Raw genomic sequence first — 27,194 nt, 5'->3', positions numbered from 1 at the left:
AGTCACCTTGGGAGCCTCTGAGCTCCCGCCCTCTGTAGCTGTTTTGACCTGCAGCTGTACTGTGTGGTGTGCCATAGCTTGTTGTCCTCTAAATATAGTCCAGATAGGAAATGGTTTTTAAAATGTTAAGCCATTTAGAATGCTTGTAAAGGTTTTGTTTTTGTTTTTCAAAGGGATTTCTTGTTTGGGATATATTCATTTTTAGGAATGCCTGTCACTGTTCTGAATTAGGAACATTTTAGTTTCACTCAAACAGGAGGAAGTGAGACGGGTGGCTGTGTTGCTCGTGGAGGATGCACTAATGCAGCTGTTTCAGAGTGACCCTTGGCTCCTGTGGCCTAAGAATGACGGAATGGGCTAGACACCAGAGTCTGGAGACCCCTGCTGCTGTGGATCACTAAATTGTCCTTTTGTTGTTAAATTTTCAGTGCCCTGAAGTAGATTGCTCTTTTAGTGCACATGAGAAGATTGTCCAGTTTCATTGGAGAAATGTAAGTTCTTACGGTCTTTTTCACCCTTTTAAAATGTGTTCTCTGTGTATGCTAACAATTAGTAATATTCATGCAGGGCTTTGTACTTTGTAAGGAAGTTTTGTAGATCTTACGCTATCTTAGTTTCAACCCTTGCAAAATAGATAAATATTAGCTCCTCCTAACAAAATTAGAAAGAATAACTTGCCTGCTCTGAACTGATTCTTGCACTTCCAAGTTGTGTGCTGGTTTTCCCATACCATGGTTCTTAAAATGATCTTGTCTATGGATGCTGGCAAGATGGCTCAGCAGTCAAGAGCTTGTACTGCCTTCCAGAAGACTCAAGTTTATTTCCTATCACCCACGTTGGACAGTAGACAACTGCCTGTACAGGATCCTGCTTTGGGGATCCAGTGTCCCGGTGTCTTGAGGGCATGTACATACGCACGCACATACATTAAAAGAAAAAGCTTGAGTAAAATGATCAAGCCTACTAATTGCTTCAGCTATCACCTTCAGTTTTTTTGGTCAGTTGGTCACTTGGGTACTTAATGTCAATTAAATGGGTTATGCATCTGTGTAATAAGAATTAAGCTGCTCTCCCCCCATCGATAGCACTGTTCTAGCTACACGAGAAACAGTGCTTTTCCTTAAAGATAAGTTGGAGTGAGAATGACGGCTAGCTTATGGTCTATCCGTCCTGCTTGTAAGTTTAATGTTGAATGCAATGTCACAGTTAGTTAAGATCCTACAGCATGCTTCCTGATGTTCAGCAGGCTTTCTGCCCCTAGATGCATGCTCCTGGTATGAAGAAGATCAAGCTAGACACTCCAGAGGAGATTGCAAGGTGGAGGGAAGAACGACGGAAGTGAGTATAGAATTGTGAACCAATAAATAACTTAATTTTACTGGGGCAAGACTGGGTGTTGCAATATAATGGCCAGGCCGCCATAATGAATATGAAAAGAGAAGTGTGGTCTTTATAACACTGTGGACATTCCACTGAAAGTGACTGGGCTTCATTTTGTGTTCTTCAATAGTGGTACATTGTGACTGAGAGTAGGGTTAGTTGATGGTTTAAAACTAAACATCTTTATTAGTGAAGTTCATTGAATTATTTTATAATGCTGATACTAAGAGAACTGTAAGTTATATTGTATGAGGCTATTGAATGTAGTTTGGAGAGAGTTATAGAACTTTCCATTTAAATAACAGATATACAACAAAGAGACTAGGGACTATGAAGAGAGTCCATGCCACCTACTAAATGTTCAGTGACTGGAGAAGTAATGGGCTTCTAATACTTAAAGTGCACAGTGCAGTGCTATGTTTATTTTTTTGTCTGAGCACATAGCTGAATGATGTCCTCTGCTATGCAGAATGAGTACAGCGGTAAACAGGATGTGCACATGCTTACCTATAGCAAGTGCAGGAGTTCATTCCTGTAATTAATGTTTTAGAGATGTGAGCATTACTGTGTAGCTTGTGGCCTTCCATTCATTATGTTAGTAGAGATGGCATAGGTGATGTCTGGCTACAGTGTACTTGGGAACAATCTGCCTGGAACTCCATTTTACATCTCTCACGTGTTTGATCCTGTAGCAGAGATTTGGGTTAGATCGATGGTGCACTTTGAGAATCAGTTAATTGTATTAGTTTGTTTTCTGTTGCTTTGATAGAATACTCGAAAGCAACTTAGGGAAGAAAGTTTAGTTTGGCTTATGGTTTCAGAGAGTTGGAGTCTATAATGGCAGAAATGGTGTGACAGGCAGCAGGCAACTGTAGCAGGAAGCTAGCTGGTCACAGTGTGCTGGTAAACCAGGAAACAATGTGAGCTAGAAGTGGGGCGAGGCTATCACCCCTAAAGTCAGCCTCTTCAAACAGTGCCACAATTAGACCAAGTGTTTACATGCATGAGTCAATCAAGCCACCGTACTGTTTTCTAGAACTAAGGGGAGGCAGAGATACAACAGATCATCATTGGCTTTAAATGGTTTTATATTGTAGCATTGGGATTGCACTTAAGGCTTTGGTCTTACTAGACAACTGGTCTGCCACCATGCCACAGTCCCTAGCTGTTTTAATTTTTAAAAAATGTTTTTTAATTATTATTTTATGTGTCTGACTGTTTTGCTGGTATGTATGTCTGCACCACATGTGTGCTTAGTGTCTGAGGAGGCCAGAAGGTGGTGTTGGATCCCTTGGAACTGGAGTTACCAATGGTTGTGAACCACCATGTTGTTGGGTTTTGAACCTGGGTTCTCTGAAAGAGCAGCCAGTGCTCTTAATCTCTATCGTCTCGTTATTTTTAAAACTGGGACTGGCTGCAGTGCTCAGGCTATGTTACTTCAGGCAGTAGCCCAGGTTGTTTGAGGTCCTGATCCTTTTTCCTCAGCCTTCTGAGTAGCTAGGATTACAGGTCCTTGCCCTGCAGCCTGACGTGAAGTTAGCCTTAGAGTTTGAGAAAGCTACTTGAAACTCTTAACCTAGAGCATAGCTTGTTAATACAACCATTATGTGGCTTCTTTATAGCTGTGTCTTATTTTTACTTTCCCTGCAGTAGTCGGATGAGTTGGAGGCTGCTAGTGTAGTTCAGTAGTGCTAGTTTCCTTTGTAAACATTGAATTCTTTTGAGGGATGTGAAGTGGCTTTCCATCCATAACTCTGATGGTTGCGCCTCTGGTCTTCACATCAACACCTGAGCCCCATTGTTCTGCTGCTCTTCCTTCACCTGACAGACTCTCAGCCCTGGTGGGCTCTCTAAGTTCTGTTTAGAAGCCTCACAATTGTGATGTACTCTGCAGGTGAGCAGGCAGTGCTTGCTCACTTTAGGGACTGACCTGACTAGTGAGAATCTCGGTGGGTTTTGGTTCTCCTGTAGTAGAAAATAAATTGTTCGTTCTGTAGTTGTCACTCTGTTATACAGGTGACCTGTTGTACAATTAAGACATTTGCCAAGCTCGTTTTCTCTTAGCTAAAGTGTTGAAACTCTTAGAATACTGGTTCTCGGGATTCTAAATGTGGGCTGTTTCAGGTAATTTCTACATTATTTCAGAGCTTTTGGTATTGGGTAGTTTTTGTCTATGTCACATGGCCTTTTAGACCCTTTGACAACTTTGTGAGTTTTTTTTGTTCCAGTTTTTTCTTTCTGTTTTTCTATTTTAAGACAGGCTCTTACTAAATAACTCTGGCTACTGGGACTCACTATGTAGACTAGACTAGCCTCCAACTTATGACAACCCTCCTGCCTCAGTTTCCCAGGTATTGGGAGCACAAGCTTATGTCACCAAGCAGGGATGAACTCCTCACTTGTTTTTCATGATGCTGCTTCTGTCTCAGAAGTGGGCCTTCTCCATTCCTGAAGTCCTGCACACTGGCTCAGCCACCAGATTCCTGCCTCTTTTGGGGTCTTTACAGGAAGGCCTTGGCCGTCTTTAAATACTGTGCCATGTCCAGTATTGTCCCATTTTTGGAGAGCTATTTTGCATTTTGTGTTCTTGCATAAGTTAAGTATTGGACCAGTAAGGACATCTTTTCCATGGTTGTTTATGTCACCCAATGCCATAGGTAGAAGTGGTGTGTGTGATATATGTAAATGGGGCTAGAAATTGTCTGTCTGTCTGTCTGTCTGTCTGTCTGTCTGTCTGTCTTGGTCTTTGGAGACAGGGTTTCTTTATCCTTGGTTGTCCTGGAACTCACTCTGTAGACCAGGCTAGCCTACAATTCAGAGATCTGCCTGCCTCTGCCATCCAAGTGCTGGAATTAAAGTCATGTGCCGCCGCCACCCAGCTTTGAAATTACTTTACTACTGATATAGTTTCTTTTTGATACACAAGAAAGTACTTAGAAAAACCTTACAGTCTTATCATTGTGAGTCATGTTTGAGAAACACCTTTATTTTAGAGAAGTCAGATGTGTTGCACTCATTCCTAGTTGTGATTTGAAATCAATAATGTATCTAATTTTTAAACTTCTGTGATTTTGTCCTTTTTTTTAAAAAAAAATGATGAGAGAGAGAGAGAGAGAGAGGCAGAGAGACCGAGACCTCTTACCATGCTACTGTGTGGGTTCCTGGGATAGAGTTCAGATTGTCAGTCTTGGTGGCAAGTGCTTTTATCCTCTGAGCCATCAGTTGGCTCACTGTTGTGGTTTTAACATCAGATTCTCATCACCAAGACAGTCTGTTTAAAAGCCTGCATTCTTAAGTGGCTTTTCTCTCTATGGAGGTGAACTTTGCCCCCTGTGGGCCATACAGCAAGTGATTCAAGGAAAAACAAATTTGGTGGAACCATTGATTTTTCAAGTGCTAACAGGAAATTGTAGACCATGTGTTAATGGAAACTGTGTCTTTTACTAGTTTCTTGGTAGCACTTATCTTGAAGGTTAGAGGTAAACATTTTTTTTAACTTATTGTACATTTTTATTTATTTATTTATGTGTGTGTATGTGAGTGTGGGCATGCCAAGGCAAGTGTGTGTGGATCCAGGTCAGAGGGCAACTCAGAAGTTGGTTCTGTTTTTCCACTGTGTATGTTCCAGGAATTGAGCTCAGGTCATGGGACCTAGCCACAGGTAGTTGTCAGCTGAGCCTTCTCATAAGCAGGCATTTTATAATTGAGAAGTTAAACATTTTGCTTTTTTTAGCTAAGATCCCCAAAGCCAGAGACTTTTACTGTAATGGGAAATAGTAAACAAATAAATATATGAGATGCCTAGAAAGCCACGTGCAATTGAAACATTAACAGTAACGTGAGGATAATACTGCTTAGCCAAAGGGTTCTTTCATTAGTCAAGAGGAGGCTTTGGAAAGCAGCACCATTAATTTGTTTGGGAGGACTTGCTGTGAGAAACGACCTACCCGCCTTCCACTCCATGCCAAGGGTATAATACACATAGCAGGTAGTTCCTGTTTAAACACTGTTTGTTATATGGACACCGTCACACGTAGACGTAAACTACTTGTGTCCTAGCTACCTCACCCAGTTAAATCATGCCTTCTCCTACCGTTTAGCAATCGCTGATCTGTTCTGTCAAATCACGTAAGTGACATCATGCAACATATAGACTTTTGAGGTTCAGAAGTCATGCACATTGGATGTAGTACTAGTTCATCCTCATTTCCGAGAATTTTTCTCTTCCATTGTATGGCTATATCAATCACAGTGGTTTCTTCATCTCCCACTTGAGCGTGGATTCAAATATTTGGCATTGGTAAAGCCTCCATAAACATTCGTGTGTGAGTTTGTGCTTTGACATCCCTTGCTTTACACGTCCCTTGTATTTGCATTGGATAAGTACCCAGAAGTGGTGTTGGGTGGTCATCTAGTGAGTATATACTTCACGTCAAAGGAAACTGACAAACCTTACTGGAGAGAGGTTTGAACTCAAGCTGTGCTGGTTGACCAGGGGAAGCAGTCACAGGGAAGAGTTTGCCTGAAGGGGTCTGCATCAGTTAACCATGTTCTCCAGAAAACAGAGCAGTAGTTGTCTCCATGTCTTACTTGAAAGTGGCCCATCCTTCCTAGTATAGAACAAGTTCAAGGCACTGTTGTTGCTCTTGGCACCATTGGGGAAACTGTTACTGCTCTTCAGTGCCTTGTTCTGATTTTGCCTGACAGAAGGTTCATATCTGTTCTCATATTACTCCTACACTCTAGACAGATAACAGAGGAAACATAGCCTAGTGTTAGCTTCTCATTAGGAAAGCAATAGGTGTGCTTCAGCTTTAACTCCATTTCCATGCAGACCTCAGTATCTAGCCGTAGATTGCGTTAGTGGGAGTGGACTTGGAATGTCCCCCAAACAAAATTGCCAAGAGGGAGAATGTGCAGCTGTTTCTTACTGTGCGTGGTGACACAGTTTTAAGTTGATTGTGTTTCAAAGCTATGAGTGAAATTCATAGGCAGCCCCTACTCTCTTGAATAAAGGAGGGCTAGAACAAGATTTTCCATGCTTTCTGGTGGTTTTCCTCATGTAGAACAGGTGTATCTGGTTCTGGTTTTCAGAGTAGATGCAAGTATTCAGTGACCATCATCAGAAGTGCTGGAAGAGGAATAGGTGCAAGATCCTGAGTGCTGAAGTGGAACTAGGGACTGTGAGCCTGAGGGGTGCTAGAGAGGACACGGGAGTGGCGGTTTGGGGTGACATTTATTGTACCTGCAAGGTTAAGTGTTCTAGAAGTATCTCTGGCACCTTTTAATTCTTCTGAGGTTTTCACATCCCTTCATATACTCAGGAGTGTTGGTGACATACTTGTTAGCAGGATAGGAAACGAGGTGTGGGGTGTATGTCTGTAGGCCTGGTGTCCAGGAGCCTGGGGTGGAGTGTCTGACCTTGTGCTGCTCTGCCTGTAAATGGATAAAGCAAGGCCTTTTTAGGAAGGGAGAATGGGGTGCGTTGTCAGGAAGGAAAGGATGTGGGAAATATTTTCTTTATTTTGGTTCATTTGATAAATTTATAAGACATGCACTCTAATATTATTAAATTATATTTCTAGGTATCTATTCTCCATTTATTTTATCTTTATTTTTTAATATATATATTTAAAGAACTGAAAGATTTTTAGGTTTATTTTATTTGTGTCTGGCTGTTTTGCCTGCATGCATGTTGTTGCCACTTGCATCCCCCTAGTGCCCAAGGAGGCCAGATGAGGATGTTGGATCCCCTGGAACTGGAGTTACAGTAGGTTGAGAGCCACTGGGTGAATGCTAGGAATTAAACCTGGGTCTTCTGGAAGAGCAGTCAGCAATGGCTGTGCCATCTCTCCAACCTCAGTTTATTTTATCTTTAAATTTTCATTGTTTATATCCATATAACATAATGTGTTACATTCAGATTTTTCATACAAGTATTTATTTTACATTGCTTCAGTCTCAGTTTTTGAAGAGTGTACCCTAAAAGAGTGAATTCCACTTTGGGTACAACAAAATGCTTTTTATTTTGAAGCTTTCTTGCGAAAGCTGCTCTTCTGGAGGAAGCCAGTGTGTGTTTTGACACTCTATAGAGTGCTAACATCTGTGTAGCCATTCTGCTAGAAAACTTGTAAAAGAGACCCTGGACTCAGGATTTAAAGCTGGAAGAAAAATGCTATCTTTGCCTTTATCCTTTTATCTTTAGTTTATTTTTCAAAATAACCAAAGTTGGAGGTCCCACTGTATTTAAAAACTGAAGCTTCCCCCAAGTTAACAAGACAAACAAACAAACAAAAAAAGTGATTGTTAATTCCTGAGCTGTGAGGCCACTAGGTGGAGCTATTCTCTCTCTGTCTTTGCCCCCCTTTGCTGTTCCCAGCTCAGTTCTCTGTCTGCCTCTTAATAATGTTATATGTTTCTGACGTTCAGAACGACTTTGAAATTAAAATACAATGGCATCAGCTTGTGTTAGAGCGGTTTTGTATTGAGAGAATAGAGTAATTGTGCTCTATATAGAATAGGTCTAGGAGAAAAAGTCAGTAAAGGGTAGCAAGGAAAACATCGGCTCACTGTGCAGAGGAAGTGGTTGGCACAGTTTTACCCAGTAGTGGCCTCCATTCCATAAGGACATCACTGGAAACCTAGGATAGGTAGAGACATGTCAGAGGCAAGGAGCACAAGGATAGGAGACAGAAATGAGGGATGGTGTCAGGACAAATCCACTTGGGATAGTGAGGAAAACAAGGGCAGCGAGAAAGGGTGATTTTAGAGTTAAAGAAAACAGAGGAGAGCATTGAAAGTCTCACCTTTCACAGTGCTGCCTGCAGCAAGAGGCACTGCACTAAGTCACACATGCACAGAGCTGCATACTCTAAGACACGACTGCTTGTTTCCCCTGTAACATTTGTATGTACTGTAGGACACTAAACTGCACCCTTTGCATGGAGGGCGTTGAGTAGTTCTGAGCTTAGTGCCTAGTCACCACAGGGCCTGTGGGCATCGTCACACACTTCTCCTCTGGCTTCTCTATTTCCTGTCTGCAGATGGAGAACAGCTCCACCCATCCTCCCTGAAGGCTGTCCTCTACTTAGAGAACCTCTCATCTTTTACAGGCTGCCATGCAGTGACAATACTGGGAATTTGGTTTCTTTAAAAAATACAAAGAGCCCACAAAGTAGCCAAGGCCAGCTCCAGTGCCACAGTCCCTCTATTCCTACAGAGAGAGGCTGTACTTTCCTCCCTCCTGATCATCCTGGAGTCTCTTCTGAGCCCCTCAGCATTGCTTGTCCACCAAACTGACAGAGTGTCGGGGAAGAGGTCACCCTCATCCACTTTGTGAAGCCTTAGGTCATGCTTGCTTTCCATGAGTGTCTGTTGGTGACTGCTGTCCGGTTCTCATCTTGTCTGACCTTGCTCTTTGCCTGTTGCGCTTATTTATAGCCCGTGCAGTCATCGTCTCTTCTTTATGGATGGCTGCTATTTATGGCTGGATACATGCTCGGCACTGTCCCTACTGAAGTTCACTGCCTTTCCCCATTCGCTCACCACTCTCCAAAGCCATTTCCAGCCTTCTCTCCAGACCATGGGATAACTGACTCATGGTTGTCACTGTCAGTGCTCCCTCCACGAGCTAGTAATGCAGATGAGTATGTTAGTTTAGCGCTAGTGATGGTCAGACTCAGGGCATGTGCATGCTAAGTGTTCTCCCTCTGAGCTACATCCCAGTCCAGATAGATGTTTAGACGAAGGTAAGGAAGAAGAAGTGGCAGTCGATGTTTCTGATGATCACCTGCCTGAGTGGTGAGAGCTGTATTCCCTCCTTTCATGTCTCCTATACCATGCAGATTTGTGTCTCTCATTGTCCAGTTTTAGAGCTGTCATTTCCATACATCCTGTGCCAAGAAATGGATTTATTTAATCTCACTCATAGTGGTATACATGCCTAGAATTCTTCCCCCCCTCCTTTTTTTTTTTTTTTTTTTTTTTTTTTAAGACAAGGTCTCTCTCGATAGCCCTAGCTGTCTTGGAACTCACTGTATAGACCAAGCTGGCCTCAAAATCAGAGATCTGTCTGCCTCAGCCTGCTGAGTGGTAGGGTTAAAGGTGTGTGCTACTATGTCCAGCAAAGTGGTTTATTTCATGTGTATGAATGTTTTGTTTGCATGTATGTCTCTGCACCATGTGTGTGCCTGTTGCTCAGGGAGGTCAGCAGAGGGTGTTGGGTTCCCTGAAAATGGAGTTAGAAAAGTTGTGAGGCACTAGGTGGGTGCTGGGAATTGAACCTGGGTCCTCTGAAGACCAGTCAGTCCTCTTAACCACTAAGCCATCTCCCCAGCTCTTTAGAACTTTTCTGTGGTTTGCTGTCACCTGTTGGATTGAGTACAACATTGTGGGTTGAGCCTCCTTTGGCAACTTAGTTCCCTGTAGTTAATTTATGTTTCATATACAGTAATTCCCTGGTAGTGGTGGCCACTCTTTTGTGATCTTGAGTTGTTTGTATTACTTGGCTTACTTAGAACAAACTCCAAAGCTTCCACCTGAGTGCTCTCTGTTGACACTGTTTCATACCAGTTAGTTTTATATCCCTTTCTTTGTGGATTTTGTTTTCACATCTCACCCCACCCAGAAGAAAAGTGTACTCTCCTGGGTGCTTAACTATATTTTGTCTTAGGTACAGCTATTCTTAGGCTTTTTCTATCCTCAATAGACTGTTGTTTGAGAACTGCCTCTTATGTTGGTGACGTTTGTGTGTGCATGGCGTGTATTTTCAAAAGTAATTGGCTAGGCACGTTGTCTCTCTGTGTGGGTGCATGCTAAGCAGAGACATTGCAGCAGTCCACGTGCTGCATGAGTTAGGCAGTTGACATTCTAGCACACACTCCTTCCCTGGGTGCTGAGTTGTGTGGACAGCTGAGACACTGACACATGAACTGCATTTTCTCCCTTAAATTTTAGAAGTAATTGGAAGTTTGATAAGTTTTTACATTTTTTTTTTCCTAGAAACTACCCAACTCTGGCCAATATTGAAAGGAAGAAAAAGATACAACTGGAAAAGGAAAAGAGAGGAGAAGTGTTGACAACCACGCAGTACGGGTGAGTTGAGTGATGCTGTCCACGGGCATCCTCTGTGCTCCTTAGAATGCACCGTGTGCTTATAGGGATTGAGGGAGCACACCAGCCTTTCCACATCCCATGCTCCTGTTCTGAAATCCTGCTCTGTAACGTTTGCTTTAAAACATGTTTAAATTGTATCTTAAATACTGTTACTCTCTGCACAGGTGATGGGGTGTAAACAGTCCTTTCTCTCCGCGTTGCCCTGCTGGTCAGCACAGGGATGATAGGACTGTCTCTACCGTGGGCACGCTGCCCTGTGCTTCTTCACACAAGCAAACTCTTACTTGGATGTGTAGGAAGCGTAATCAAGGATGGCCCACAGGATTGTTTGAGTCAATTCCCTATTGTCACTGAAGCAGTTAGCCAGTTGATTATTAATAAACAATAATAATACTTTATTAATTACTATTAATAAAGTAGATCTGTCATACAGCCAGCCATGCTCTCTTGTCAGTAAACCACGAGGTCTCTCTTCTCTCCACTCTCACTTTCTTGTTCAAAATTTTTCCGTTTTATTTTACTGGCCTTACAATTTAAATATACAAATCCTAAATGCACTGCTTATTGAGTGTTCGCTCTCTTCCTCTTTCTCTCTCTCTGTGTCACACACACTCTCACACACACTATACACATCCATATACCTACCACGTAGATCGACATATAGAATCTTTGTTCACCAAGCTCCCTTAAGCCCTGTCCTGTTCAGTGTTTCCCCATAAACATTAACCCTGTTTTAGTTTTTAATTATCATAAGTTACTCCTGTTCTTAAAATTATGTAAATGAAATCATACACTATATACATTCTTGAATAAATGTAATTTTTGAGATACACGCATGCTACATACAGTTGTAAATTCATTACATATTACATATCACTCAGTTGTGAGAATTCACAGGTATTCTCTTGGTAGATGATAGCTTGTTTTCAGTTTAGGTTGTTGGGATTCAGGTTCCAACAAACTCTTGTACATTTCTTATTGTGGACATTGATGTTTGTTTTCATTTTTCATATGATAGATAGTATGTTGTAGGTTATCTGTATGCTTAGCTTTAATAGTATGCGAAATGGTTGAATTCATTTAGGCTTCTGTTCATTTCATATGATCTCTCTGTCTTTCAGTGCTTGGCAGTGTTACTAACAGTAGCAAGCATCTTATGTACTTACTCTTCTGGTGAAATACCACTTCAAGTGTTTGACTGGTTTTAATTATTTCTTTTTTTAATTATGGGGGGGGTTCTGAATTGTACACATAATTGCAATGCCTATAGAGGCTATAAGGGGGTGTAAGATCTTGGGAGTTAGAGTTCTAGGCAATCGTGAACCACCCAGTGTTGATACTGGGAACTGAACTCCAGCTCTGGAAGGGGATGATGTGCTCTTAACCACTAAGCCTCCTCTCCAGCCTCAGGGCCTGCTGTCCTTGATTTTCAGGAGTTATGTATTTGGTTGCATACATATTGACTTGGAGTGGCTTGTATACATTAGGGATGTACTTTTTAATTTTTCTTGCTTTTGTGCTTTTAATGATGTCCTTTTAAAAAAAGATACAAAAGGAAGTACTTGTCACTGGCGTTTGGGGTCAGGATGGTGTCAGGCAAATCTGCTGGTCGTGATGCATCCGGACACAGTTGAGGACTGGGTGGCTAATGACTATGATCCCAGGATGCTTACTCTTTAGGTCTTCTTCATTGTATAGATCTGTCAGACATCATTTTCCTTCTGCACATAGGACTTACTTGAGTGTTTCTTGAAGAAAGGATCTGCTGAAGGTAACATTTGTAAATGCTTTGCAAACTTTAAAGCCCTTAAAAATGAATAAGAATGGGTGTGTTTTATAAACTCTTAAGATTTATGCTTATGTACAATCTGAGAATGCCACAATATAAGATGATCTGCCAGTGATGACACAACAGAGCCCTATTTTAGGGCTCAAAATACTTGTGGAAACTTGTAGCTAGAAATGAATGAGACTTCTGTTGTGGGGTGTGAACCTTTAGTCTTTGGGTCTTTTATTTTGGTCTCTTTAATGTCTTAGGGTCTAAGTTGTTGGTTTAACATCCATGTTTCTTTTGCTCCATTTTTTTTTCTTACTCCAGCAAAATGAAGGGCATGTCCAGACATTCACAGATGGCAAAGATCAGGAGTCCTGGTAAACATCATAAATGGAAAGGCGGTGGGGCTAGGCCGAGAGCAGTCATTGGACCAGGCAGTCATGCCAGAGATTCGAAGACTGAAGTTCCATCCAAGGTTAATGGAGACCCTCTGGGTGCTTTGATCCACAGTGACTCCGGTAAGCTGAACGGGAGATAACAAATGCACACGTGTGCGGTGAGGTCGATGGGATAGGGAGGGGTCTTGGCTTAAGTACAGTGGGATAAGATTAGGAAGAATGGTAATAAAAACAACTAATAGTTACTGAATAAAGAACTTGCCGTGCTCCATGTGCTTAGTATGTGTTGCCTCTTTTCCTGTAGAAGGAAAATGCAGGTGGTATTCTGATTTCCATTTAGCGACAAGACTGTAGAGACCAAGCAGTTCACTTCACTCACACTGTTAGCTGCTACAGAGCCAGACCTTGAACCCCAAAGGGTCTGACTCCTAGTTTAGCACTAGTATGTGTACTCTAAATGTAAGGTCTGAGTTTGTCTGAAAACTGTTGTGAGGAGCTGAAGATGTTCGAGGGAGTTGAGACAGATCCTTTCTGGCTATTCCTGTAGTTCAGTGCAGGAGGGCTTGTTTGATGTGGACAAAGACCCACTCCAAATAAAAATAAGACCAAGAAAAGGCAGAATTTTTTTAAGGCAGGTTCTTGCTCTGTTTCCCAGAATGGCTTCAAACTTTGGAGTTACCATCCTCCTGTGTCAGCATTTAAGTGCGTGTGCTGCCGTGGCTGGGCTGTCCACCTGTTTGGTGGACCTGTTTCCCTTACCCTTGGACAGTAGCACAGCTTTAGAATCTAGTTTTTCTAGTTGTCAGTGGTGATACACAGTCCAGTGTGTCTCATGGCAGCTGACACTAACACATGCTCACTCTAAGACCGAAGTCCTCATTGGGATGGACTACACACCTTTAATCCTGACACTGATGCAGAGGCAGCTAGCTGGTTCGTGGCTAGCCTAGTCTACAGAGAGAGTTCCCGGCCAATCAAAACTACCCAGTAAGACCCTGTCTCCAAAAAAAAAAAAAAAAAAAAATACCACCAGAAAAAAGAAAAACATTTTTGGGCAACAACAGAAAAGTGAGTGTAGCAGCCTCCCACTTTCCTCTATTTTCACTCTTTCCACATGGGAACTTAGTCCGGATCTCAGCACTCGAGTTTAAATGAGGTAGTAGTTCTAGTCTCAGGTCATGCCTGGGGAATCACTGCCTAAGTCCCCTTCTCTATTGTGCTTAGTGCTGTGTGTGCTCTCAGTAGCTGCTCTGAACTAGGTGAAGGCATCCTTTCAGTCACTGGAGTCTCCAGCTGTATCATCTTTGAGTATGTTGACTCTGCTATCTGATTTCCTTGTCTGTTCCACTTGCTGGGCTACTTGGGGTTCGTTCTTGCTTTTTACTCTTTGTGGTATTCACTAGTGTACTAATTACATTTCTGTTGCTGTAGTAAAGCATCATGGCCAAGGCAACTTAAGGAAGGAAGGGTTTATTTTGTGCTTATCGTTCCAGAGGGAGAGGTCCATGACAGCAGGAGTGCAGGTTGTCAAAGACCAGCTTTGACTGACATCCAGGGTAAACTGAGGCAGGGTGTAGTGTTGACAATTGCCTGGGGCTGTTTGAAATGGCCCTGGGTGCCCAGTGGAAAAATTTCTTGGGGGCTGCAAAAGGCTGGTGAAAAAAGAAAGAAAAAGAAAAGGTGAAAATAATCGCACACACACACACACTCCCCCTTTCTCTCTCTCTCTCTCACACACTCACACACTGGGTCGATGGGGCAGAGCTCCAATGGTCTGGCTCCAGTCATCTTACATACAGATACACACGTAGAAACATTTGGTGGATGAGCAAGCTTCAAAAAGCAGGCTCCAACAAACTTCATATATATGTGTGTGTGTGTGTGTGTGTGTGTATATATGTATATATATGTATATATGTGTATATATGTGTATATATGTATATATATATATACACACACACACACACACATATATATATGCACACACATATTTGATAGATGAGCAAACTCCAGTGAGCAAGCTCCAGCAACTTTATTTTTTCTCCCACAGCTTATATCCCCCAGCAAACCTTTGAAGCACTGTAGCAATTACAATGTGATTGCACTGTATTTTTCTTGTAGTGAACGATCACAATGAGTAAATGTAAGAAAAAACATGTTCCCCCAACACCCTCACGTGAATAAACATTTTATGCATTACAAGTGAAAAAACATTCCCAAGAACCCACATACACTTGTAACTGAGCAACTTGTTATAGATTAACAAAATTTAAACAAGCAAAGTAATTTTCTCAACCAGTTTTTCTTAACTGACAGGCAGGCTGTAATTTGTGGTTACAAAGAAAGGATCAATTATGTTATTATTTATCTTAAAAAATAATCTTATAAATCTTAAGAGAATCACAATTCTAAACTTCTATATAAAAAAGTCATTTCTGTATAAATCCTCAGAATGTGTATCTACTCATCAGCAATTTATATTAGATCATATCAGGAAGCTGATTAGTCATCATCTTGATGACCAGCCAGCTTTAGTAAGAAAGCTGCGTCAGCTGGCGCTGGTCCCTCTGCCTTTGTTCTTGTTCTCAGGCCTTAAGAAATCCCTAGCTTAACTATTAAGAATGTGTCTTTCTGAACTTCATATTGCTCCCTAAGATTTTCTGCGTCAGAGCCACTAACAAAGCATCTTAACCTTCCTGACAGTCTGCTTCTCCAGATTCTTTCTAAGGTCATTGCTAATCTATATTTCTAAGTTCTTTCTTAGGGTGGTTATTGAATTATTAATCTGCTCCAGCAGCAATGCTTGACAAAGATCAAGCACTGTTACTGTGAGGGCCAATAATAACTGCCTAGTGAGGGGATGGAAGCCCCCTTAGAGTTTTCATACAGCTCTTAGATTGTGAGTGAGGCCAGCAAGCAGAGGGAATTTCTACAACAGCACGGAGTCCTTAGGACATGTCCTCTCCTGGGCTGTGCCTCACTGGAGCAGTCTGCTGCTGGCGTAATAGCTTAAGTTGACTGTGTTGTGTAAAAGGTAGGTGTTAAGTTAAAGTCATAAGAATCATTAATGCAGGTAGGTGGTGGTTTGAATGAGAATGGCTCCTGAGGCTCATATGTTTTAAATACTTGGTCCCCAATTGATGGGACCATTTGAGAAGGCTTAGGAGGCGTGGCCTTGTTAGAGAAGGTGTGCCACTGGGGATAGGCTTTGAAGTTTCAAACTCTTTCTCCTCCCCTCCCCAACCCCCAGTTCTTTCTGCCTCTCACTTATTGTTTGAGATATGAGTGAGCTCTCAGCGTTTTCTGCAGCCATGCCTTCATTCCACCATCATCGACTCTAAACTAACCATCTGTGAGCCCGATTCAATGCTTTCTTTCCTATGTTGGTTTGGCCATGGTGTTTTATTACAGCAACAGAAAAGGATCCAATGCAGTGCTCATCCTTAAATTTCTTTCTTAGAATCTGAGAGTGTAAAGCAAAGTTCTTACGTGAGGTACTCGCTGTGTGAATTTATTTTTTGTTTAAGAATAATGCTGTTTTCTCACCAACAGTGACCAACTCAGGGCCTTAAGTGTGGGTAGGTGGGTAACCTACTTCTGAACTGCATTTATACACATCTCTAGGGTGCATTTTCTTTAGTCAACTTATAAATCCTGGGCCTAGAGGCAGTGTCAGGTAGGAGGGTGAGCACCATGCATAGAAGGAAGCTGCAAGCTGAAATAATGACAGCATATTCAAGGAAGAGTTTTCATACATTTCGAAAGGGAATTATGGGAAGCTGGAGCGGCAGCTTAGCATGCATAAAAGCAGTTGCTGCTCTTGCAGGGGACCCGAGTCTGTTTTCAAGTACCCACAAGATGGCTCACAACCAATCATACAAGTGGCATGCATACATACATACTACATACAAACTTTCAAACGAAGTACTCGTGCATACACATAAAATGGATTATCGTTAAAGGAAGAGAGGCTGTGATATCCTACCTTTTGCTAGCCTAGCACTACAGTTGAAAAAAGAAAGTGGGCATTTTAAAGAGCTCTGTCCATGCTTTCAGGGAAGTGCTTCCTGAGTCTGAGGTGCCAGCAACTCTGAGGCTGTTACACTGACTTCCAGGGAGGGGAGGAGTGCTGCAGGTTGAGTTGCTCTCCTGTGCTCAGTGGGTCAATGAACCGCGCCTGTATAACAGAACTTCTCTGAACATAACGGGACAGAATGCAGAGAGCCAGACACGTGGCAGTTTCCTAGCATGTCAAGGAGAAGCATGGACGTTTCTTGTCCCTTCAACTCTGTTTAATAATAACCTGACAAGTGAGGGAGAAGCAGGCAGGCATTGACTGACTGCTGGTCTAATGATAATTGAACTTTTTCTTTTGTTCAGCGAGAGCATGGTACTTTTACTCAAAGGTGTTGTTAGTGTCGAACAGGGAGGTTATTGGAATCAATATTTTGTGCTCTGAAAATTGATTCATGATCTTGTTTGGTAATCTGTCTGTACTGGTGTTTTTATTTCAGAGACTAGGGTTTAGCTGTTCTTGTTTTATTTTTCTTGAGTTATTTTATCTGTTGGCATAGTGCCTTTGACAGTCTTCAGATTGAGTGCTAAAGTATTTAGATGAGAACTGGTAGACAGACCCCACCGGCTTGGGAAATAACACCTCTCAACCTTTCAGTGTCTTATTTTTGTAGATTAGGAAGAGGTGGTTTGTTTTTTTGAGATAGGGTTTCTTGTCCAGAGCCTTGAACTTCCCAGTTCTTCTGCCTCCTCCGCCTTATGAATGCCTGAATTACACATATGCCTGGTATACTTTCAAGAGTTATTACTTGTGACGTAAGAGACATAATAAGAGTCATGTGTGCATATTAGCTCTTAGCCCTTATCTTTTGGGGAGGTGGTCAGCTGTGTGACCTCCCTAGTACACTTAACACTCAAGTTGTGAATTTCAAATACTTTTCTCCTGAAACTAGAGTCTTCTAGAGAAATAATAAACCAGGGCAGAAAACATAAGGTTAGCCTAGAGCAGCTCATGGTGTCATAAAGTTCTCTAGAACATACAAAGGTTACCAGGTATGGTAGTACATTCCTGTGATCCCAATACTCGGGAGGCTGAGGGCCTGGGCTGTCCAGTGAGAGTTTGTCTCAGTAAATAAAGATAGTATAGGACAGAATGGGATAAGATGTACTTCAGAAGGCTGTTATAAAGGGTTTTCATTCCAGGACAGCCAGGGCTATACAGAGAAACCTTGTCTCGAAAAACCAAAATAAATAAATAAATAAATAAATAAATAAATAAATGATTTTCAGTGACTGAAGTCACAAAATTAATAATAGTAAATTATGGCCATCCCTCCCAAAAGTAAATAGCCATGAATCTGTACTGACTTAAATAAGTATTTGAATAAATAAATATGAAGGAAAGAGATTTTTTTAAAAGTGTGTGTGTGTGCACATATGTGCACATGTGCAGTGCCCACAATGGCCGAAAAAGGTCGTTGGGTCCCCTGGGGCTGGACTTATAAACAGTTGTGGACTACTTCTGTGGGTACTGGGGACCAATCCTGTTCTCTGCAAGAGCAGCAAGTGTCCTTAACCACTGAGCCATCTCTCCAGCCAAGACACAAGTGCATACATGTAGAACACAAAATGAGAGAAATATAAAATAACCATTAGAATACCTTAGTGATAATTGTTTAAAAATAATTATATTGCTTCAAGGTGCCTGTTCTTCAAATACTATTACTTACTGTGTTTTTAACATATGTCAAATATTCTTTGTTACTTTTTACTTGAGTAGATACTCAAACTTTAGTGTGGACTAGTAACTCATTTCAAGGAATGGAATAATGAAGAAGGAAATCTTAACTTTATAGAAATGGAGAAACTAGATCAATCACTCAGAAATCAAATAATAAGTCAGTGACGTCATGTGGTAGACTTGCTTTGTTTGCTCATAATATGCATATAAAAACTTCATGTTTTCTTTCTCCTTATTAATATACAAGACAAGGTGATCATCTGGCCTGAAATCAGTGAGGAATCTTAAAATATTGTTAGCATGTCAGTTAGCATTTGGTAGTGTCGGTGGTGGTCTGTCTTCACCCCTCATGTATGCTGTATGTGAAGGTATAAGGCCAACGTTCACTTGATGACATTCCTGCATTTCCCAGTGGCATGTTTGGATTCTCTAGACTGCCTTAATGAGCACTAAGTACTCAGTCTTGAAGCACTTCCTATTGGTTATGGGCTGAATTCGTTCATTAAATAGACAAGTTACTTATTGCCTTCAGTCCAGCTTTGTCTTTATTGCTTGTTTAGATCAGAGCTAATGTTTTAGAACTACCAAAAATGAGTGTAACAGGTGGTGTCCTGGGGGTACAAAGAATCTTTCTGGGCTACCATTAAACCCTTCACCTTTGGCAGGCTCTCCAGTACGTGCCAAGTTCTCACGCTGTCTTGTTGAATTAAGTTCTTAGAAGTTTTCAGCAGATTCATTTCAACTAACTCATTGACTGAATCATAGAATGCTCCAATACATTTATTTAAATATTAAAAGTAGAATTTTTACATTATACTTATTCCTAAATCTAGTTTTCAGAGTTAATGATCAGGGCAGAATAATGCTGACTGGGTGTTTAGACTGTTCCACTATCTGTAAGTTAATTGCAGAGTCTGTGTAATTAAGTTAACTTAGGAAAGGTCCAGATTCCATAACCTGCAAAGCACAGGTTAGCTGGCTGTGGACAGTTACATTTGTCCCTGTCTCCCCTGGAGTAAAGAACTTCTTAGCTTAAGATTTAAAACAAGGACAGCTTTTAGCCCTCCCAGAATTGTTTTTTGGGAAAGGTTAAAGGAATCATCAGAGATGACTTTTCTTATTTCACTTACAGATGAAAAGATGCAGTTTTCTTTTTGACAGTGGCAGGCGCTCTGGGCTACCCTCGTGAGTCACTGTTCTCTCCTCTTCTGTTGTAGAGTCTGATAAGGAAGAGAAACCACAAAGGACTGTAGTGCCCAAGGAAGTGACGCCAGCTTTGTGTTCGCTGATGAGCAACTACGGCAATATCTCAGGGTCAGACAGTGAACCAGAAGGTAAGGCGGAAGCGACTCCTTGGTTTTTTTTGCCTTTGGTTCATGCTGGGCAGTGCTGCATCAGCATGCAGTATACGATCCGTTTTCAGGTGTCTTGTCATGTTTTTACCAGCTTTGGTAAAATGAATAGCATTCCCAACACTCAGGAAGATTAGAAAGTTTTCATCATCCTCAGCTATATATAGTAAGCTTGTGGCTAGCCTGGGCTACATAAAACCCAGTCTCTAAAAATAATGAAATGAAATTTAAGCCTGTGTAGGTCAGTGGTGTTTATAGCACACATTCAGTTATCTCACTTGGAATGCACAATGACCCTGATCCTGTGCTTGCATTAGCCTACGTGCTTTCGTTTTTTATATTTTTATTTGTGTGTGTGCGCGCGCAAGAGCACACATGGACAAGTGTGCAGAGGCCAAAAGTCGATGTGCAGTGTCTTTCTAAAAATTCCTCTGCCCTTTTCTTTTTGAGACAGGGTCTCTCTCTGAACCCGGAGCCCATCAGTTCAGCTGGGATGGCTGGGCAGTAGCTTTAGGAAATCCACCTGACTCTGCTCCGAAGCACATGCCACCACACCCACCTTTTCCCTGAAGGTCAGAGCCCAGGTCCTCAGGCTTGTGTGGCAGGCAGTTTACCTCCTGAGCCTCTCTCCCGGCCCTCACCTGTGTGTTGTAAAGGATTGAAGAAATGGAAACCATTCATGAACCTGAGAAGTTAGTGATGCCCCGGCATAGGGCCATATGCTCGAGCTGTGATAGGCTACTGATCTAATACAGTATCATTTTAATCCAGGATTTTTAATCAATAATGTAGTGTGTGCTTAGTGAATAAACCAGTGTTCTGTAATTGGCAAAACCTGGACCTTTGAGGTGATTGTCTTTAGGCTTTTCCTACTGTCAGAGGGTGCATGTGTTTGTTATGGAGAAGGTGCGTGATCAAAGTCTGAACCACCGGGATAAGAGAAGAGACCAAGTGTTCATATCGAATGAAAGGTGTGTAGCTGGACGAAGTTAGAGATAGTCAGTGTTTGTGTACTTGAAGGATGTAAACTGTGGAAGAGCGGAGCTTTGGTTAGAAACGTGGTGTTTGTATATCTGTCTGTAACACGGAGCTTTTTATATAAATGGGCTATGGGCTATTCAAGTAGTTGTTAAAGCTACTTGAACTGTGAAATACAAGCTACTCAGGCTTTATCAGAGTAGTCCTTAACAGGTGGTTGCTTTTTAAATTTTAAGAAAAACAGTATTTATTTCTTACTCTAGTTTCTAATATACTGATAGGAAAATGAAGTTATTCTTTAAACACATATTACATGTCCTTCCTATCAGCTGTATTTATAACGTGATAAGGAGGGAAACTGTTAACAGATCACTGAGTCCTATAAAAGCAAGGTGGACTAATGTTTCCTTCATTCCCTCTGAAGATGAAACATTTAATACTCAGGATACTCAGGGCTTCCATTTGAGGCTACCACTGTTTTTAAACTGGAAGGAAGAAAAGAAACTAAGAGGCTTTGAAAATCTCACTCCTCTGCTTTATGTGTCACCAGGGTTAGAGAGGATAAGTTTGTTAACATTCGTGTGTAGTAGAACCTATATAAAAATCCAGGTTTGGGGACTTAATAGTGGAAAGAAGCCAACTCTATCGTATCCCCTGTAGCCCCTGTCTGTGTGTCACTTGCTGTCTTTCTGAATAGGAAAGATAGCTTCTTTTAGAGTAGCAGCAAGTATATGTAGCAGATTTTTCTGTGGATTTATTTTTACTAGAGGTCCCTGCTTTAAGGAGAATGCCTTTGTTTAGTACTCTTAGATATCAAGAAGTATTTTATGTAGTTTAAATTCCACTTCATCAAGCTGTCCAGTCACTACCAGCTGTCTAGTGCTGTCTTTCTTCTAGGGTGGGTTAAAGGAGGGCCCTCAAGCAAGGCAAAGCAGTGGAAAGGCTATGCTTGATCTGGGTCTACTCGACTTATGAATAAGGAGTGTTTCAGGTGCTTTGTTCTGCTGCTTTTCCTGACTTTATACATATCGCTTTAGCTAGGTTTGTTTTTCCCCTTTCAAACTGGTTTAGGTGTGATTAGAGCCCCAAGCTGAGAACTGGTGTGAAATGCCACAAACCAATGAGTGATCTTAATTTAAGAAGATAGCATAGCTGTAGTTAAAACTGATTTGATTTGGTGAACATTACAGTAATATATGACAATTAACTAAAGATGTTAGAAACCTCAAGAAAGAGAAAAATATAAATGGCTCCATGTCCTCATTCCTTAGCAGAAAATTGACTGCATAAGCTCTGAGTCATCTGACCTTTGTGTTCCTTGGCTGAGTGATCAATATTCTAACAGAGTGATACTATGCCCACTGTGCTGAGCTCTGCAGAGTGCTTCGAGAATTCTTAGCTGTTCTATTTTATGGGTACAGGTCTCTTTGCTCTTTTCCTCATCACTGAAGAAGTGTCTGATGTATGGTCATCGCAAATGCTCATACAGTGCTCACTCCATACCAGGCCCTGTTCTGGTGCTGTACTCAGTTAAAACTACCTCATAACCTTGGTACCGCTGTGTGTGTTCATTGTATAAACGAGGACGTGAAAGCAGAGGGAAACTGCTTGCCAGAAGACTCTGAGTGATGTTGATTTGAGCGCAGCCACTGGCACTCAGGGCTGTGCTGGAAATAGATGCCCTGTAGTTCCTCTGAGATGGAATCTCCACATTCGGTACTGTGTAAAACTTGAGTATGAAGAGTATCACACCGTATCGATTGATGGTGAATATATAGAGTCATAGTTTGAGAGGAGGGTAGAAGTGTTTCTTAGAACTTGTGAATTGTCCAGTATTTATATTTTTCCCCTTCACTATGGCAATAATATTGTGAAGTCGGCTTTTAGGTGTTGGGTGAACCTGTATTTGTGGGATAAAGTCTCTTTGGTTTTGGTATAGCACACTTTTAGTGTGCTGATGGGGTTGACTCGCTGGCATTTTGTTAGAGGTTTGCGTCTGTGCTCAGATTCTGCTCTAGTGGGTTTGGTATGTTTTGGGATTGTTTCCTTTTTTAAGGGTTTGCATGGAATTTCTTCCTTTTTCACTTTTTTTTCCTTTTTTTTTAAAGAATAAAACAGTGAAGCTATCTGAACATTCTTTATTCAGTGGTATTCTCTCCAGAAAAAAAAAAAGCTACTGGGTAACCAGCATTGTGGCTGGGAGAGTTGAGTGTGCCTTTTGGCTGTTTTGAAATTGTTTACCTGCTTTTTACATTAGAAACTCCCATCAAGACTGAAGCAGAAGTTCTGGCAGAAAACCATGTTCTTCCTAACAGTCCTCCCAAGAGTCCAAGACAAAATGTTCAGACAACTGGTAGACCTGCCTTAAGATCCAAGTGGGAGAACCAGAAGAACAATGGATGCAGAAAGATAACCCTTAAGCGGAAAAAGAGCCACTGCCACTCGTTGTTTGAACCAAGAACACGCCACCCATATCTCCTGGAAATGGTGAGTGGGTTTTCTTTATGCTGTGTCCTAAAAATGGGCTCACTGGAGTGCTCTGTGTGTGTGTTCAGGCTACATGTATTCTCTGGAGTCTCAGCACGTCTTCCTGCCAGAGCTGCATTTGCCATATAGCTGGTGTTGAGTACATGCAGAACAACTAGTTCTCATCACTGCTTACACCAGTATAGTTAAGTATAGACTTAACTGATGAGTAAGATGTGTGTGTTGAGGTTAAAATTTTCATTAGAAGCACAGCTGAATACAGTGGCAAGCTGAAGCAAAAGAAAATCATTTTCTGTTTTAGAATACAAATGCCTCTTGAAGGCTGCAGAGAAATGGCTGCTCTTCCAAAGGACCCAGGTTCAGTTCCCAGCACCACATGCTTGTTCTGAGTATGGCTCCCATTCTAGGGGACCTGATACCCTCAGGTGCCAATGCATACGTGCAAACAAAACACTGGTACAGCCAAGATAGAATGAATGAATGAATGAATGAATGATTTTTAAAAAGATGACTGTGGAAAAGCCTAAATGTCAAGACAGGTCCTGAAGTGGCCTACTGTAAGTCTCATTTCCTACTGTACAGGCTTCGCTCTTCCTGGCCCTGCCTTTATTTGTATCTGACTTGGGCTTTGGTAGTTCCATCAGCATTGAACATTTACTAAGCGCTTGAAGCTGTAAGGAAGGCGCAGTTTGCCCTGCTCCTGAGTGATGCGAATGATGCTGTTGCGGGGCAAGTCTTCTCGTGTCTAAAGGAAGCCCCTAACCTCATCCTATGAGTGCTTATGCTGCAGCTGGGGTGTCCTGGCTGTCCTGTCAGGGTCACCTGCACACACTTGCTTCTTATTAAATAGGACCTAGAATATACTCTGTGGTGTGATGATGACTAGATACAGCCTGTTGCATTCTTCAGATTTTTATCTAATGCTAAGTTAAAGGTCACTGAGTGATGTTTCTGATTTGTATTTTAGATACCAGAAAAACTTCCAAATGAAATAAAATCCCTTTTGGAAAATAACACTACTCCCTGGTCCTGTACTTTTGTGGCTTAGGGGAATCTTAGCTTTCTTTCAGTTGTGATTTTAAAAATGGAGAGAGAGTGAAGGTAGACGTTCTGAGAGCTGGTTTCAGCTCTCACTGCATTTACCACACTTCGTTTTTATCACTTATAGACTTGGATATAGACTCTGGGGGTCGTCTTTATTATTTCTTACTGACTTTTAAAGACTATTTTGTCAAGCTTCTGGGGCAATCCTGTGCTAAAGCGGTGCCCTTGTCCCAAAGAGCCAAGTGTGCAGGGAGTGCCCGCACCATTGAGGGATGGTGTGACTGAGAGGGAAGATCCTGAAATTTAAATCTGCTTTCCTCTTTGCTCCTAGAGAGAGCCAAATGTGAACATTTGTGCTGCTTAGAGAGCAGAGTATCTCAACTGTAAGTCAAATGGAAAGGGAGATGTGTTAGTGCATTGTCTGTTGATAAATCTGTCTTACTGTCCTGTGCTCTTTCTTGAAGGAGGGGGGGTACTTAGCATGTTAAGTTGTGTGTCTTGGACTCTGTTCTTAACTAGCTAATCTTTTTATTTACTTTTTAGCTTTTAGCTCCAGATATTCGACATGAAAGAAATGTAATTTTGCAGTGTGTTCGATATATCATCAAAAAAGACTTTTTTGGACTTAATACTGATTCTGTGAAAACTGAAGAAGTGTAGATGTCTCAGGTTTCCACACATATATGTAAAGCATATAAGAGAACACCATCTGTGAGTAAGGAGAGAAAACCAACAACTTCTGAAGACAGGGTCTGTAAACCTCATGGGATATTATGTTGGATTTTAAATCTGTCTTTTGGCTTTATGCAAATAAATGCATAGCTAGTCTTTTTTAAAGAGTGTGTCTGTGTTATTGAGGGATGGGAGATAACTGAGCACCCTTTTTTTTTTTTAAAGATTTATTTATTTGTTTATGTATGAGTGTTCTATCTGCATGTACACTTGTGTGCCAGAAGAGGGCACCAGATATTATAGATTGTTGTGAGCCACCACGTGGTTGCTGAGAATTCAAGACCTCTGGAAGAGCAGCCAGTGCTCTGAACCACTGAGCTATCTTTCCAGCCCCTGCTGAATGGGGTTCTTAAGCTTTCCACTAGTGACTTCTTTTTGTCCAAGGAATCTTTATATGACCCTAGACTTAGATAAGTATACAAAACAGCTATACAAATCAAACATTACTGATAGAAAGCCATAGAGGAAATTACGTAGATAAGTCTTTGGTGTGCGTATAATTTCATCATTTATCAAAGAGAAGCACATTTGCATAGCAATGAGATAGATGTGCCTGTTTTTTATTTAAGGATTACATCTTGGCTGAGTATCTGATGCTGCAGGATGTGGGACATCTTCAGCATTTCCAGAGTTGACTGACACTTGGATTTTGTAATTGTTAACGTTGAAACACGACTTTTTTGTAATAAGTATGTATTACAAAATGGCAGAAATAATGTAGGATGCCATTTTAGAAATTGAGGGAAATCTGTCCTAATCTCAGGGCAAAATCTATATAAGGATTTTTTATGAAGCTCAAGTCAACAGTACAAACAGCAGTTTTTAAAGTCAAACACCATGCAACCTAATCATACACTGATTTGATACAAACACGTGAAGCATAGCAAAAGGAAAATATTACAAGTCTTGGTTTTCTGTAGCTAAACCGTGATAAGGAGAAGACTGGATGCATCGCAAGAAAGGCTGCCATTCACAGCCCTCAGCTGTCTGGAGTCAGCTGGGGTTTGAGGTGCTGTTTGTGGTATGATGGGGCACCGTGCTGAGTGTGTGCTCACAGTTAAAGCCACAGACACAGGACACACCCCAGCTCGTGCAGCCAGAATCACTGTGGGTGATTATGTTGGGTTTTGAATTGATTTGTGGTCATTGTGCACTTGTGCGTTTTCCTGTTGCCACACAGTTACACACACCCACAAGTGAAGGAGCTGGGTGTGTAGCATTTGCTAGGAGAACCTTTCTTCTTTTTTTTCCCCATATTGCTGTCATGTAAGGAAGAAAGACTGGTTGAGTTAATTAAGAATTGAAGACACCAGATAGTACCAGGGAAAACTTTTTAAAATGCTTAATTTAGCCAGATATATTTAAGTCAGGAGATATAGTTTATTTCCAGTTAATGTAATAAAGTTTTTATTATTTTTAATTTAAGGTTTTTATTATTTTTATTTTTTTAAGTGTATGCCATTTGTGTGGAGAGCAGGAGAAGCTGTCAGGTCCCTGGAGTTGGAGTTACGGTGGTTCTGGGCTGCCTGATTGGGTGCTGGGAATGGAACTTGGGTCCTCGGGAAATGCTCTGAACTGCTGAGCTACAAACAGCCTTCAAACAGCCTGGGGAATTCCATCTGCTAGCATTAATTGAAATTCTTGAAATGTTCAAATTGTCCCCTATCACATCGTTTTGTATTTTCTATGTATCATGCTTTCCTGTTTGTTTGCTCCTTTGTTCTTTTGCTGGCACTAAGACGTATCTATGTCAGTCCCTAGGGCTGCCCTCAGCACCAGATCTTTACAGCCTGCACATTCTGCCAGTGCCTGGGCAGACTTAACAGCCAGGTTAGATACATGTAGACTTTTTCACATGGCCATCAGCCACAGAGAATATCTGGGGTCAGTGGTGGACTTAAGTGTCCCTGTGTGCCCTTGTGTGGGCCTGTTCCTAGGGTGTGAGGGCTGCTTGATTTAAGACACCCAAAGGGTATCCATGTGGGATATCCACAGCCTTGACTTGGTACTTGGTGGTACTTGTTGGTCCCCGGGACACAGGAGAACTTGTAGCTAGCTGTGGACTAAGGCTTCTAGTGCTCTGGAAGCCTTTGTCCTGTTCAAAGTTACAGTTTATGTAGCTCTGCAGCTCCCGAAGCCCTGGCTCCTGCTCCGTATCCTGGGAGTGTTTCCTGCAGGCC

General features: G+C 41.6%; 1 protein-coding gene across 1 annotated transcript in view; it reads left to right on the top strand.

Annotated features, from left to right (window-relative positions):
• The window catches only part of Nufip1 (nuclear FMR1 interacting protein 1), a 28,223-nt gene extending 3,104 nt beyond the window's left edge, over positions 1-25,119 (top strand). Inside the window, exons 4-10 of the mRNA XM_028754255.1 lie at positions 429-491; positions 1,262-1,338; positions 10,381-10,473; positions 12,593-12,786; positions 19,639-19,755; positions 23,009-23,238; positions 24,826-25,119. Coding sequence (XP_028610088.1) covers positions 429-491; positions 1,262-1,338; positions 10,381-10,473; positions 12,593-12,786; positions 19,639-19,755; positions 23,009-23,238; positions 24,826-24,942 — 891 coding nt within the window. The 3' untranslated portion in view covers positions 24,943-25,119. The remainder of the gene's footprint in view (positions 1-428; positions 492-1,261; positions 1,339-10,380; positions 10,474-12,592; positions 12,787-19,638; positions 19,756-23,008; positions 23,239-24,825) is intronic.
• Positions 25,120-27,194: the final 2,075 nt, after the last annotated feature.

The sequence above is a fragment of the Grammomys surdaster genome, unplaced genomic scaffold (genome assembly GCF_004785775.1).
Source record: "Grammomys surdaster isolate TR1022 unplaced genomic scaffold, NIH_TR_1.0 125985, whole genome shotgun sequence".
NCBI classification, from domain to species: Eukaryota; Metazoa; Chordata; class Mammalia; order Rodentia; family Muridae; genus Grammomys; species Grammomys surdaster.
Note: the sequence above shows the minus strand (reverse complement) of the source record. Positions and strands in the feature narration are given on the sequence as shown.